Source organism: Geotrypetes seraphini, chromosome 2 (assembly GCF_902459505.1).
Source record: "Geotrypetes seraphini chromosome 2, aGeoSer1.1, whole genome shotgun sequence".
In the NCBI taxonomy this organism is placed as follows: Eukaryota; Metazoa; Chordata; class Amphibia; order Gymnophiona; family Dermophiidae; genus Geotrypetes; species Geotrypetes seraphini.
In genome coordinates this window covers 426,385,509-426,401,610 of record NC_047085.1, presented here as the reverse complement: position 1 = coordinate 426,401,610, position 16,102 = coordinate 426,385,509, and the positions used below count along the sequence as shown (strand labels likewise).

At 40.1% G+C, this 16,102-nt stretch overlaps 1 protein-coding gene across 3 annotated transcripts in view; it reads right to left on the bottom strand.

Annotated features, from left to right (window-relative positions):
• ITGA8 (integrin subunit alpha 8) overlaps nucleotides 1-16,102 on the bottom strand; it is a 473,328-nt gene that overhangs the window by 339,708 nt on the left and 117,518 nt on the right. For all 3 annotated transcript variants that reach the window (XM_033931203.1, XM_033931201.1, XM_033931202.1), the window contains exon 7: nucleotides 10,618-10,743. In XM_033931203.1, the coding sequence (XP_033787094.1) occupies nucleotides 10,618-10,743 (126 nt within the window). The remainder of the gene's footprint in view (nucleotides 1-10,617; nucleotides 10,744-16,102) is intronic.

The following is a 16,102-nucleotide window of genomic DNA, read 5'->3' as shown; positions in this document are numbered from 1 at the left end:
GGAAATCCACAAAGCATATTCCACCATTGTAGCCGAAGCAAAGGAGAATTTTAGTAAAAGATTTTCTCAGTTCCGTAAGATGGAGACAACCCTTTCATTTATAACTTCCCCAGAAAAGTCCACATTTGAAGATCTTGATCTTTCCTGCTTACAGTGGTTGGATATTCAAAATTTGGAAATGGAGCTACTGGAATTTCAAGAAAGCTCTATCTGGAAAAGTAAATTCAATGACCTGCATGCGGCTCTTGAATGTATTGAGTGTGAAAGGGTGACAAATGAAATCACTGCTAGCAGTTCTGAAAATGAAATCCTAAAAGCGTGGAATTCTCTGCCAGACAATTTTAAGTCCATGAAAGCACTTGGGATTGCTCTTCTTACTATGTTTGGGTCATCCTATGCTTGTGAGCAGCTGATTTCGGCTTTGAATCATATAAAATCTGATGCTAGAAACAGATTAACGGATGAAATGAGTGCTGCATGTGTTGCTCTGAAATTAACGCACTTTGAGCCAAGGATTGACAAGTTATCAGCATGCATGCAACAACAAAAATCACATTAATTTTTTTCAGAGCATGCCCAATGCATATGTTTACATGAAGCAGTGTTTTCAGTTTGCAGTTATGACACTTTCTAAGTTATTTAAATATTATTTAAAGATGTTATTTAAAAAAGGGACTTTACATGGCCCTGTTGTATTCCAATCTGGAATTTCCAATAAAAACGGTTGGTTTAATTGAAAGCTCTTTTGTTTTCTTTACATCATATTATTAGAAATGTAATGATTTAACTATTTTCTAATTTGATTGTAAATTTTACAAAAAAACATGTATAGACTCTTTGGGAATGCACACCGAGTCTTGACACAGTTAACAGTTTTAAGAAGTTTATCTTTTTTTTTATTCAGGATACATTTGACATGTTATGTGAATAATACATTTAAAATATATTGTGTAACTGAATCAAATTCTTCCTAAATTCATTAAATTGAATGAAATCATTAAAACATTATAAATTGCCAATAAATTGAAATGAAAACCAAAGGATTGTGAATCAAATTGATTCTCTGACAATACAAAGATTCCAACCTTTAAAAATGATGTTACATAGTTCAGGCAACTTTATAAAGAGTTTTTAGATATTAAAATCTTGTTATTAAGGTTTAATTGACGTGCTGGCACTTTGAAGAAATTCTTTGGTTTTGTGCGGCAGTTTGGGCACTCGGGCTCAAAAAGGTTAGCCATCACTGACCTAGATCATCATCAGTCAGTATTACTCATTTCATTAGATCTCTCATTAGCCTTTGACACCACTGATCATAAACTTCTCTTGTCGCGATTATATGACACTGGTATTACAGATCAAGTCCTTGACTGGTTTTCTTCTTTTTTTACTGATCAGATTTCTAAGGTTGTCTTTAATTCAACATCTTCAGACGCTTTTACAACTGATTATGGTATTCCACAAGGCTCAATCCTATCCCTTTTATTTTTTAAAATTTTCTTAGCCCCTCTCTTAACTCTTGGCCAATCCATCGGTTTTACAACATTTGCCTACACAGATGATGTGCAACTAGTTCATCCAATAGACTTAAACAACCCAAATGAAATTACTATCATTTATGAAAAATTTAAAATTATTAATTCTTGGCTTGACGCACATATGCTCTCCTTGAATGTAAATAAATCGAAATTAATGATTTTTCCTTTCAAAGACAGCCTTTCTCTTCTAACCTCTCCTAAACTCAAAAATCTCCCTATCAAAGTGGTACCTTCTTTAAAATTATTGGGAGTCACTTTTGATTGTAAATTTACCTATCACTTACATATTAGTACAGTGGTCCAACGTTGCTTCCATCGGTTACACATGATTAAAGCTTTATTAAAATTGTTAGAGCCCACGTCCATGAACATTTTAATCCACTCATTTGTTATCTCTTGCATAGATTACTGCAATGCCCTCCTCAAGGGCATTACAAAAAAGGAAATAAGAAGACTTCAAATGGTTCAAAACACTGCAGTAAAAATTATATTTAATGCAAAAAAATATGATCATACATAAAGCTCACTGGTTACCAATAGAACATAGGATCACTTACAAAATTCTATTACTAACCTTTAAAACTAAAGTAAATAATCAGCCTGAATTTATTAATAACTTACTTATCCCGTATAATCAAACTAGGACCTTACGATCTACTGCTCATAATCTCCTTACCATTCCCTCATTGAAACATATCAGTACAATGAGGGCTACAATTTTTTTCCGTTAATGCTCCTTCTCTCTGGAACAGTATTCCTAATTACTTGTGTGAAAATATAACCCTTATCAATTTTAAGGTGAAGCTAAAGACATTCCTCTTCCTTGATGCTTTTGTAACTTAAACTGTCTTTTTAAGGATGACTTAAATTCAAGAAAGGTTCCCCTTTCTTTTGTTTTTCCCCTTAAGTGGTTTCTTCTTCTCTATCGGTTGTAGTTCCAATCCCTTCTTCCCTTTTTGTTCCCGTTTGTCATTGTCCTTAAAAAATTGTTTTTCCCTTGGTTTGTTCTTTGTTATATTGTATTATAATTGGCGCATTGTTATGGTGTTTTTTTTGTACACCGCCTAGAAGGTTTGAGTGGACGGTATAATAAATTTTAAATAAACTTGTCCAGGGCTGAAACTAAAAATAATTGCTTATCCAGGGCTTTTGTTCTGCTCCAGAAGCCCCTGCCCTTCCCAGAGCTTTCTGGACAATTCCTTCCTTCTGTGTATGCGTGAATGATGGTCACTGATGTCATCTCATTGTCACTTGATCAAGCATGTACGCAGATGATGTAAGTAGCTTGACTAGCCTGCAATCTCAGCTGGGTCCTTGTCTGCTCTGCCATCCTAGGTTCCCTCTCTCCTTGGGCGGGGAGGGGGCTAGGTGCCAGTGCCTGGCAGGGCAGGACACTTGAATATTAAGCTGCCTGTCATATTCAAGAATCATTTTTCCTCCTTTTGGGGGGAAACATGGGGGTCTCGACTTGTATTTGGATTGACTTATATTTGAGCATACCTCGGTTTATATTCAAGTATATACATTAGTTGTCAATGTATCCAGCTACCTAGTTGCAGGTCACCCTCTTTGCCTAGTTCTTTATTTGCATGTAACATGCATTGATATACAGAATTAGTACTAATTGAGGCTGCCAACTGAGCAATAATTCTGATTTAAATACAATGCAGCTATACTCAAGGATTTCACATTAATAAAGCTACCTTTCATTTCTGAAATCTTGTCCAATAACATTATAAAGGTCTATTTTCTGTATTTTAAAAATCTAGCCATTTCACTATACATTATATCCATCATTGCTATTAGTCTGCAGTGTGGAAAAGTGAACTTGTTCAAATTAAATCCAGACACCCTTTCTCTTACTTTTCTTTCCATCTCCTGGCTCAACTTGTTTTATAGCATCACAAAGGATTTATAAAGCTTGATGACATTTATGAGGTGGAAGGTCAAATTCTGACCTACTGAAGTTCATGAACTACACAGGAAATGTTGTGAACTTCAATGACATTTCTATAGGAGGAAGTCAATATTTGTCCATACAGATTTCCTTCTCCCCAGCCTCCGCAATGAACTGGATAAAGAGTAGTTTTGTTGCAAACTCACATATTCCTGACTCCTAGCCTTGTCAAAATTTCTCTAAAGCAAATTTGAAAATCTGCTGACTTTCTATTCATATTTATGTAGTTATGGTTTCAAACTATAGGCCTATTTCTTTGATAAATGTGGATGGAAAACTTTTGGCCAAGCTATTAGCTTTAAGATTAGCCAAGGCTATCCCTTATATGATTGGTATGCACCAAACGAGTTTCGTTGCTCAAAATCATTCCTCCAGTAACACCAGATTGGCATTTCATATGCTAAATTTATCAAAAACAACGAATGATCCAGCCTTTTCTGTTTCTTTAGATGCGGAGAAGGCTTTTGATTGGGTAGAGTGGACTTTTATGTATCAAGCAATGGACTAGGTTGGGGTGGGTTCTGGATTTATTCAAATGATTCAAGCCTTGTATAGTTCCCCTTATGCCAGACTATACATAAATAACGTTTTCTCAGAACGTTTTAGGCTAGAGAGGGGAGTTAGACAAGGATGTCTAAGATCTGAAGATAAAGCTCTGCTAGTAGTGCCTTCCTTAAAAGTTATATATTCTGGGAGAGATATGATTTTTTCGGCCACAGCCCCACAAATCTGGAATTCATTGCCATTTAATATAAGAGAAGAAAAAGCACTGAGCAAGTTTAAAAGTCTCCTAAAGAGCTGGCTATTCAAGAACGCTTTCCAATAGATATGTTATAACCTATAATAACTTCAGGAAGACGATCTAATAGAATTAAGCGGGTACCTGTTCCCCAACCTTCTGTGTCTTGACCCTCCCCTGGTTTTATTTTTTTTTAGAATTGTATTTATGTCAATTGCTGTCAACCACTTCCCTCCTTACATGTATTAATGTTTTAGTAGTGAATGTTATGTTTGTCGGTTTTTAAAATTTTATTCAATTTTTGAACTTATGTAAATCGCATTGGATTTGGACTATGCGAAGTAATCAAAGAAATGAAATAAACTTGATGTCCTCTATCTCCTTTGCTGTTTGATATTGTTCTGGAACCTTTGTTGTTGGCTATTCAACAAGCGGAGGAAATACAAGGAGTTCCTTATACAGGTCGGGAATATAAAATCTCTGCTTATGCAGATGATATCTTACTTCATTTGAGAAATCCTGAATCTACCATCCCACATTTACAAGATCTGATAGACCGATTTGGCAAATTGTTGGGGTATAAGATAAATTGGAATAAATCAGAGGTTCTTCCTTTGAATGTGCATGAATGTGAAGGTTTATTTGAAGTGTTCCCTTTCCTTTGGAAGGAGGAGGGAATAAAATATTTAGGCATTATGATTCAAAAAACAATACAAGACACTATGACAGTAAATGAAAAATCTTTATTGCAAAAAGTCAAGGAAATGTGTGAGCAATGGAACCCTTTACATCTTTCTTGGTGGGGGAGAGCTCAGACTGTAAAAATGATGATTCTTCCTGTGGTCTGTTACCAAATGAGCATGTTGCCAGTTTACTTTCAGGGGTCCTTTTATAAAAAGTTAAATAGTATCCTGACAACATTTATTTGGCAGGGTAAAAAGGCTAGAATTGCCTTAATGGCTCTACAGAAACCAATTGTGGCAGGAGGGGTAAATTTTCCAAACTTCTATAGATATCATCAAGCTTTTATCAGGAGACAGGGTATGTATTGGATCCTTCCTGATGTCTTGGAACATCTTCTGAATTGGCTATATTTGGAATGGCAACTCCTGTCCCCATTGCGTTTGGGACATGTTTTGAGTATCAAGATGCCTAGGCTTTATAAGGACAACAAAATATTAGTTTCCACACGGCAAACAATAAAATCTTTAAATGATTTGACACCGATTTCAATTCATCAATCCACCTGTCAGTCCCTATGGTTGAACTCCAAGATTAAAATTGGCGGATATAAAGTTATCTGGAAGCATTGGATGCAGACAGAAATACGTACGCTTGATGATGTGATATCAAATGGAAAGATGCTTGAGTTTTCACAACTGCAACAATCTTTTGGTATTTCAAAGTCTCAAACATTTAAATGGTTGCAGTTGAAGCAGGCTATTCAGAAAGGGTTCCCTGAATGGCGGAATTTAAAAGATCAGTATAGTTTGCTGGTTCTATGCTTCCAGATAGATTTCCTAGGACATCAGGCTGTCCAGTAGAATACTTAATATATTTGTTATATTCTACTTAGTGGTATGTACAACATTACATTACATTAAAGATTTCTATTCCGCAATTACCTTTCGGTTCAAAGCGGATTACAAAAAGAGTTATGGAAGAAGGGTTACAACGTTAGATCAGAGAAGGTTTCCAAGAGAGGGAAAAGTAGGATCTGGGGTTAGGGAGGGGATGGTAAGAGGGGGGTTAAGCTTTATCATGGTATTAAGTTTTATTAAGGGATTTCTTGAAGAGTATAGTTTTTATTTCCTTTCTGAACATCTTGTAGTCTGGGGTTGTTGTCAATAGGTTGGAGACTTGGTTGTCTATCTTCGCTGCCTGAGTGGCCAGTAGTCCGTTGTATAGTTTTTTTCCGTTTTACTTCTTTGATTGGTAAGTGAATGGGGTATGTGTTTTTCTATGCCTGGTAGAGGTGGTTTGGATGAAGCGGTCGTTTAGGTAGGTTGGGCTGTCTCCATTTATAGTTTTAAATAGTATACAGTAGAATTTAAATTGTATTCTTTCCTGGATTGGAAGCCAATGAGAATTGATGAATGCCTCAGTAATGTGATCATGTTTTTTCAATGAATAGACGAGTCTCAGAGCTGTGTTCTGAATTGTCTGTAGTTGTTTAATCATTATTGCAGAGCAGGGGAGGTAGAGGATGTTGAAAAACTTGCAGTAAACTGATATGCATGCAATTATAGCATATTAAAATGCTCAGTACACAGATATTAACTAACATATACTGGCACCCATTATTATATAAGTATAGATACAAGTCTAATTTACCTGATCAGTAAATAGATTACTATCAATATTTTTTGTCTTTCTAAATCCTGGGCAAGTACTTAGATAGACAACTGTCTATGTCTGCTCAAATCAACCATGTTACACACACACAAAGGATTTTGCACTCTTTGGAGACTCAGATCTATCAGGAAATTTTTTGACCAAGTACCTTTCATTCTCCTAGTCCAATCACTAGACCTTAGTACAGGGGTGTCAAAGTCCCTCCTCAAGGGCTGCAATCCAGTCAGATTTTCAGGATTTCCCAATTAATATGCATGAGATCTATTAGCATACAATGAAAGCAGTGCATGCAAATAGATCTCATGCATATTCATTGGGGAAATCCTGAAAACCTGACTGGATTGCAGCCCTCGAGGAGGGACTTTGATACCCCTGCCTTAGACTATTGCAACATCATCTATATAGCAGGACTACACAAACATTCCCAGAAACTACCTTATTTTTTGCTCCATAAGACACACCTGACCATAAGACGCACCCTAGATTTAGAGGACAACAAGAAAAAACATTCTGAACCAAATTCTGTACTAATATATACCAGGCTCTGCACCTAGACCCCCCTCCCTGCCAGGCTCTGTACCCTGTCCCCCCTCCCCTCCCTGTCTAACACCAGCTCTGGCAGGAATTTCAAATCTGACATATTGTAATTACAAAACAGAAAATAAAATCATTTTTTCTTCCTTTTGTTGTCTGGTAATTATTCATATTATGTTGTGGTCCCAGGCTTTGGTTGTGTTCTGATTATAAGCTTACCAGGGTCTCCTTCTTTCTTCTTCCTTTCGCCATCCCGGCAGCTGAAGACAAGCAACTCCCCCAGTGGTCTGAGACAGGAGGCAAGAGAGGGCCAGAGGCCAAAGAGGGGCCCAACAGCCGAAAACAACCATCCAGGAAGAAGGCAGGCCCTGATGTCAGTATCAATGCCATCATGACACTCAAGCAGGCCCCGCTGGCACCAATCAACTGCACAACCAACTCCAGGGGCAGCGCAGCTCCGCCAATGTAAAAATGAGCCGCGTCGAAATCAAAACCCCATATGGCTGTGTCACAACCAGCAACGTCCATTCAAATTCCCTCCCCTTAGGACCTTAAGAAGTCGGCGGAGACTGGAGGGAAACCTTTGAAGTCAGCAGAGGTGAACAGGATCGCTACACCTTCTCCTCCCGCCTCAACTATGCCGCAGAACGCATCCGACTTGAGTTCCGTTCAAGGACAGAAACCACCTCACAGTCAAGGAAGGTTGTCGCGGACCAACATAGAAACATAGAAAGATGACGGCAGATAAGGGCTATAGCCCATCAAGTCTGCCCACACTATTTACCCACCCTCTTAAGTCTACTGACCCCCTAAAGTATAATTGTAATTATACTGTCACTCTACTGACCCGCTCATTCAAGTCCTAGTGACCCTATCCCTTAGCATGACCTCGTAGGGATCCCACATAGGTATCCCATTTGTTCTTGAAGTCTAGGATGCTGCGTGCCTCGACCACCTGCACTGGAAGCTTGTTCCAATGCTCAGTCACTCTCTCCGTGAAGAAGTACTTCCTGGCGTCTCCACGAAACTTCCCTCCCTTGAGTTTGAGCGGATGTCCTCTTGTGGTCGAGGGTCCCTTGAGAAGAAAGATATCATCTTCCACCTCGATCCGTCCCGTGATGTACTTAAATGTCTCAATCATGTCTCCCCTCTCCCTACGCTCTTCGAGAGTGTAGAGCTGCAATTTGCTCAGTCTTTCTTCGTACGGGAGACCCTTTAGCCCCGAGGCCATCCTGGTGGCCATCCGCTGAACCGATTCAATTCTGTGCACATCCTTACGGTAATGTGGCCTCCAGAATTGCACACAGTATTCCAGATGAGGTCTCACCATGGCTCTGTACAATGGCAGCATGACTTTAGGTTTCCTGTTGACGAAGCTTCTCTTGATACAACCTATCATCTGCCGTGCTTTAGATGAAACCTTCTCCACTTGAGTGGCTGCTTTCATGTCAGCACTGATGATTACTCCTAAGTCTCGTTCTGCCGTAGTCCTGGTTAAAGTTTCTCCATTCAGGATGTAAGTTCTGCAAGGATTTCCGTTACCGAGATGCATGACCTTACATTTCTTGGCGTTGAAGCCCAGCTGCCAGTTCAAGGACCAACTTTCTAAAGTATGCAGGTCTTGCTCCATAGCATCCTGTAGATTATAGCCGTTTACTATATTGCATAGTTTGGCGTCATCAGCGAATAAGGTTACTTTGCCTTGAAGCCCTTGAGTCAGATCCCCAATGAATATGTTGAAGAGGAGTGGGCCCAGGACTGAACCCTGTGGCACTCCGCTAGTCACCTCCGACATTTTAGAGAGGGTACCGTTAACCACCACCCTCTGAAGTCTGCCACTAAGCCAATCTTTAACCCATGCAGTTAGAGTCTCTCCTAATCCCATCGATTTCATCTTGTTCAGCAGCCTGCGGTGTGGGACGCTGTCAAACGCTTTGCTGAAGTCCAGGTACACGACATCCAAGGACTCTCCTGAGTCCAGTCTTCTTGTTACCCAGTCAAAGAAGCTGATTAGATTGGACTGGCATGACCTACCCTTGGTGAATCCATGTTGGCTGGGATCCCGGAGATCTTCCTCGTTCAGGATCGTATCTAATTTATACTTAATTAGTGTTTCCATGAGTTTACACACTATTGAGGTGAGGCTTACCGGTCTATAGTTCGCAGCCTCAGCCTTGCAACCCTTTTTATGTAGAGGAACGACGTTGGCTGTTTTCCAGTCTAACGGAACTTTCACCGTACTTAGTGAGAGATTGAAGAGCACTGCCAACAGTTCCGCCAGAACATCTCTCAATTCTCTGAGCACTCTTGGGTGTAAATTGTCCGGTCCCATGACCTTGTTTACCTTTAGCCTTGCCAGTTCGTTGTAGACGTCCCCAGGTGTGAACACAAAATTCTGAAACGGGTCATCCACGTCTTGTTTTATCATCAACCTTCAGCCTCGTGACACTCCCCCACCTCTGCCCTGTACCAGACTCTCAGAAGACTTACATCCACCTAAACAGCCTTCTCTGCTGCCTCTAAACAGCCCTGCCGACATCATAGCATGTTCCCTCTGCCTCAGTCCCACCCCTCCTCTGACGAATGGGACTGCAGCAGAGGGAACGTGCTATGGTGGTGGCAGGGCTCTGATTTTGACACGGCTTCTTTTAACATTGGCAGAGCTGCACTGCGCTGCACCTGATGGAGGAAGGAAAGGAACGGCGGGCTCTCAGGCCTTGATTTAAAGATACTGGGGAGGGGGGGTGGTTATATTCGCTCCATAAGACGCACCTTTATTTCCACCCATTTTTTGGGGGAAAAATAGTGTGTCTTATGGAGCAAAAAATATGGTAAGCATTATTCAAAACACCTCTGTAAGGCTAATATTTAACCTGAAAAAATTCAATCACACAGCAAATTCAATCACAAATTCCACTGGCTGAAAATTGAGAACCGAGTACTTTTTAAATTTGGTTGTCTCTTCTATAAATCTCTAAACGGTTTACTGCCCAACTACCTTACCAATCAATTCTTCATTCTCCAGACTCGGACGAACCACTCGACCTCAGTCATTCTTTGCCCGCCCCTCAATTAAAGGTTTCACCCATAAAAAATTCATCAATAAACTCTTACCCTACCAAGAAGCTTTCAAAGATCCAGAATGGAGTCAACTGGTCCGATCTTCAACATCTTACATGCATTTCAGGAAGCTCCTAAAAACACTCCTCTTCCCCAAACAGGACGACCAAGTTTAAATTAACTACCATGTCACATTGTTGATCTAAGTCTAGACTACTCTTACTCTTTATTTCACCCCTCACATACCTCTGCTGTATTCCCGCTAATTGTCATAGTTGCAAAACTTGTATTATTCCTTAAATGTTAAAATTTGCTGTTACTCCCTGGTTTTTTTCATCCTTTGAACTGAAAGGCTATTGCGGTATATAAATAAAGATTTATGTTATGTTATGTTTATGTGGATAAAAAGACAAATAATTTTGAAGAGTTCTTACCAAGGTAACTGTCATCATAGTTAGAAGATGCTACTCCAGTTTGTTTTTCCCCCTTCAATTGCCTAAGCATATTCTTGAAGGAGTAGTTAGTAATAACTTCTGCAATGCTGGTGGTGATCACTTGACCTGCATGTAAATATATAGAACATGTATATATATAAAAACAAGAAAAACAACACCCCCCCACACACACACACACATCTCTGCATTATTCAATCAACAACAGCATCATATTTCATTTTCTATAGCAACAGGAAAATGAAGGAAGCGATCTATTCAATCAAAAATTGCAACATTATATATGGAACCAATGATAATAATTTCATGATAATTTCCTTTTCTTGAAATCTGCTAGACCAATGCAAAACTAGCGAGTTGTACAAATGCTTATCCTTCGATGTGGGCAGAAAGCAAAGTTCCCTCATAAGGGTCCTGAAAAGGACAGATTTGATTTGATCAATATGTGACAGCAACTTCTCCTAGCAAAACTACTGGGGAATTGTCCCAAGAAGTTCCCTGAGGAAGGTCATCTCCATCTGGACTCTCTACTCCCCAAAGAGAATGAGGGTTAGTGTAGCACCAAGAAGTGTCCAGACACCCAACCAGGGACCTTGAATGCTTATCATGATCAAACAGCCTTCAAGAAGATTCTGAGCCCCAGTCAAGACTCTGTGACACTCAAGAAAGATTGCTCATACAAAGCAGGGGCCTGGAGTCCAGAAATAGCCGGCCTAAGGTACTCTGAATATAAGTGATAGAACTGTGGCCCTATAACACCTGCAGTCCCCCCCCCCAACACACTTACTGGGGTTTCAATATTAGGACTGACCTCCTGTGGTGTGGGGTAAGGGGCAGTCCCTGATCACAAAAGGAACAGCATATGATCCTTCCTAGACCAGTTGAAAGAATCACTGTCTGCTGACAAAATGGATACTGTTCCCCCAAAAAAGTGAGGTACTGTTACAGGAACAAATCCTCCCCTGAATGCTGAAACTCAAGAGTGGATGGCTCCAGAGGATTTCCCAAGTCAATCTAACATCTCCTGAAGCTCCTGCACTGAATATGGGCCAATAGGAGTCAGCAGCATTAATTATCAGCTTTCACAAACTCTGCAGCATCTGCCCACTGGCATGCTCCAAATCTGGTCTCAGTTTCAAAAAAATACTTCTAAAAATAGCTGCTGCTTCAGGCGGTTCTCTCCTAATGATGCAAGAAGGCTGTTGTAATTTAATCTTTCTCCCTGATCTGCCTGACAGAAACTTTTTCTATGTAACTTTATTCTCTTAGCAAGGGAATTAAGTTAAAGGATGCCAAAATAAAATTCTTTTTTTTAATTCTGCAGAGGGAAGAAAAGGATGGAGGTATCCTCCATAGGAACCAAGGCCAGATTTGCTGAGTAAAGGCCCTTGGGACAAGACTTAGGGCTATGGAGGGACAGCAAACCTCTGCAGGCTGAACTAAGAAAAGGACTGTAATCTTACACATGGGATTCTTCACCAGTCAGCCTCAATCAGTGGATACAGGCCATATCATGTGGCCAGGGGAGTCAGGCATATTACCACAAAAATCCTGCTGCAGCAGTCAAACCTGCAGCATCTACTAAAGATAGAAAAATATTGACAGGATGTCATTACAATCTTCTTTTTTTCTCTCTCTCTGGTCCCATCTGCTGGTAAGAGGACATAACCCTCTAGTCTGGACTGGTCTAACAGGATAAGGTACCCACTTTGAAATAGGATAAAAAAGGAATAACATTTGAGGCCTTGATTCTACAGAATTTTGATACCCTCAAACAAAGCCAGATTTTGTGGGTGAGAAGAAAAGGTTGCAAGTGGTTTAAAACATAGTAACATAACCTAGTAAATGAATGGTCCATCCAAGACATGAACGGTCCATCTAGTCTGCCCATTAGTTGTACACATTATAAATTCATGATTAAATTAGCTTGTCTTTTTCTTTGATATTTCTGGGCCATAGACCATAAAGTTCACTTGGTACTGTCCTAGGTTTCAACTGCTGGAGTTGCTGACCAAGCTCACTCCAATCTATGCAACCATCCTCTTATTTGCAGGATACCTACCATAAAGTCTGGCCAGTAACATCCTCATGTTCCAAGTTACGGGATTTCCCACTGATGCCCTCTACATCCTTCATTCTTTATAACAGAACTTCTTTATCAATCCCTCTTTTCACCACATTTTATTGGATACTTATATAGTCTGTGGCCCTGATTCTATAGAAAGCACTTATTGGAGGCACCTAGATCAGGGAGCCTATCGATCTAGACACCTAACTTCTTTTTTTTAAAAAAATTGGCTTACTTGATGCCGATAATTGAAAATGCCATTAAAAACATTTGAACTTGGCTATCATGCATATCCAGATTGAGTAAAGAGACACTACTATGTTTGATTCCTGTTGTTGATATTATCATGAAAAACAAAGGAGGATATATAAGGTTAAAAAAAGAAAAGAAAAAAAAGTAAGTTGATGGGTTGCAAATATGAACTAACTTATCAACTTATCTACTGAAAGTGGAAGAAAATCAACTAGGCAGGTATAACACATGCATATAATTTAAGCAGGGAAACTCATAGAATAGCTAAGCTCTGGAACTTGTTGCAGAGGATGTGGTAACAGCGATTAACATAGATGGGTTTAAAAAAAAATGGTTTGGAGAAGTTTAGAGGAAAAGTCCATAGTATGCTATTGAGAAAGCCATGGGGAAGCCACTGGTTGTCCTGGGATCAGTAGCATAGAATGTCACTAATATTTGGGTTCCTGCCAGTTACTTGGGACCTGGATTGGCCACTGCTGGAAACAGGATACTGGGCTAGATGGACCATGGGTCTGACCCAGTATGGCTATTCTTATGTACTTATGACTGAACGAGCTTATTTTGGTCTTTACCTGCGGGACCCCTTAAGACCTACAAGAGATAAGTGTCATTTTTCAATCCTTTGGTTTATAAGTAATGATTGGGTGGTAAGCTCCCTACTGGGGATAATTTCCCCAGGAGCTTTATGTTTCTGAGCGCATGAATCAAGCAAAGTAACAATATATAAATATACGATCTATAAATCTAAAGAGACGATATATAAATATATAGACATTTGATTTGGAGAAAGGGTATACAGATCCCAATGGGTGATGGGTATATCAGAATGTGAAATTGCAAAATCTGACACTAACTTTACTTAATATTTATGGCCCCAATTTTAATAATGCTTTCTTTTATAAAGAATTGCAGAACATGATTCTAAAATGTGACTTAACTTAATTTAATTATGGCAGGTGACTTCAATGCTGTCCTGGATCCAACTTTATACAGAAAACCTGTAAGAGCTTCCAGTATATCTGATAAGAATGTGATACAATTGATGCAAACATGTGGTTTGAAAGATGTATGGAGAATTATGCATCCAACAGACAGAGAATTCCCTTTTTGTTCTCATGTTCATCAGTCCTTTTCTCAAAGTGGCCCAAAGGTCAAAAATTTAAAAACTGATGCTATTTAACCACAGAAAATACTGAAAATCAATAAAATGAAAAATTATGAAAAAAAGAACAAGAAAATAAGGTTGGGAAGGCACAAAAAAAACACTTCAAAATTTGATGTACTGAGGAGATACCAAAAACACAGCTTCTCGGCTCCTTGGAAAACTTAGAACTGATGGACCCACAAGCCAACATCGGGCAGGAAGGCCTGCAACATCGGCCTGCAAGCCCTATAGGCACTGCCAAAAGATATAAAGTGACAGTGCACTTGGCAATGTACTGGGTTTTGTGGATGAAATCGCCCACATGTGAGAATACAATGCCTGCTTGTCCTTGGAGAAGATAAAATTTTCCACACTTGCACCCCACCCCCCCAAACCAAGCTCGTTTTTAAAATGGGTACATTTAGCTGTTTAGTGATTAAAATGGCCCAAAATATCCAAGTACCCAATATATTTTTAAAATAGCACTTATGTGCTCAGTGCCACCACTGATTGTATCAGTGTTTCAGAAAACTGACCTGAATATTGTCGCATGCTAGGCCCCTGCCTAGGTCTGAAGGCAACGCTAACAGCGACCTTCTCAAGCTTGGCATGGCTCCCCCTGGAAAAATGAGGAGGTCCTTCAGGAGTTTCAAAACAGGCAACCGCCTGGTATATTCAGCAAATGCTATGTACTACAAATGAAATATGACTCCCAGGAGACAATGTTCAATCAAGGTTTGAATTTTATTTGGACCTTTAACTGGTCACTATTCAAAGTTTACTTTAACAAAGCATGAAAATAAACTGGCAAAATACAAAAAAGGTCAACATTAACATTCCATTTTGGTAACAAAATAAAGGTAATGCAAAAAACAAAACAAAACACTCCTTTTACCTTCCCTGGGCTTTGCAGCTCCTTGGAGAAAGTTTTCTTCACCAGGGAACCAGGTTAAACTTCTTCCATAGCAAAAAGGTTTCTCCCACCTTCTTACAGGTGAGTGAACTCATAAACTTTAATCAAGTAAAGAAAATAAAACTAAGCAGCTAAAAAACTTTCAAGCTTTCAGTCCAAAAAGTCCTGCACTGCAGATTACTTGTGCTACAATCCAGCATGTTTGCAACCTATCCTTGAAAACTGGTGAGGTACCAGAGGACTGGAAATTGGCGAATGTCACACCTATCTTCAAGAAGGGATCGAGGGGTGACCCCGGGAACTACAGGCCGGTGAGCCTGACTTCAATTATAGGGAAGATGGTGGAAGCTATGATCAAGGATGGCATTTGCGAGCACATCGAGAGGAATGGCCTACTGAGAACAAGCCAGCACGGATTCTGTAAGGGAAGGTCGTGCCTAACGAACCTTCTGTACTTCTTTGAGGGAATAAGCAGTCGGGTGGACAATGGGGAACCTATAGACATCATTTACCTCGATTTTCAAAAGGCTTTCGACAAGGTGCCACATGAAAGGCTGCTTAGGAAGCTGTGGAACCACGGGGTGGGAGGGGATGTGCACAGATGGATCAAGCACTGGTTGTTGGGTAGACTGCAGAGGGACGGAGTGAAGGGCCAATATTCTGACTGGCGGGGAGTCACGAGCGGTGTGCCACAGGGATCGGTGCTGGGGCCGTTACTCCAACATATTTATCAATGACCTGGAAAAGGAGGCAAAGTGCAAGGTTATAAAATTTGCAGACGATACCAAACTGTGCGGTAGAGTTAGGTCCAGGGAGGAGTGTGAGGACCTGCAAAGGGACCTGGACAAGCTGGAAGACTGGGCAAACAAATGGCAAATGCGCTTTAACGTGGAAAAATGCAAGGTCATGCATATAGGGAAAAAGAACCCGTTGTTCAACTACAAATTAGGGGGGGCATTGTTGGGAGACAGCAGACTTGAGAAAGACTTGGGTGTGCTGGTGGATGCATCACTGAAGCCATCTGCACAGTGCGCAGCAGCCTCGAAAAAACCAACAGGATGCTGGGCATCATAAAGAGGGGCATAACAAC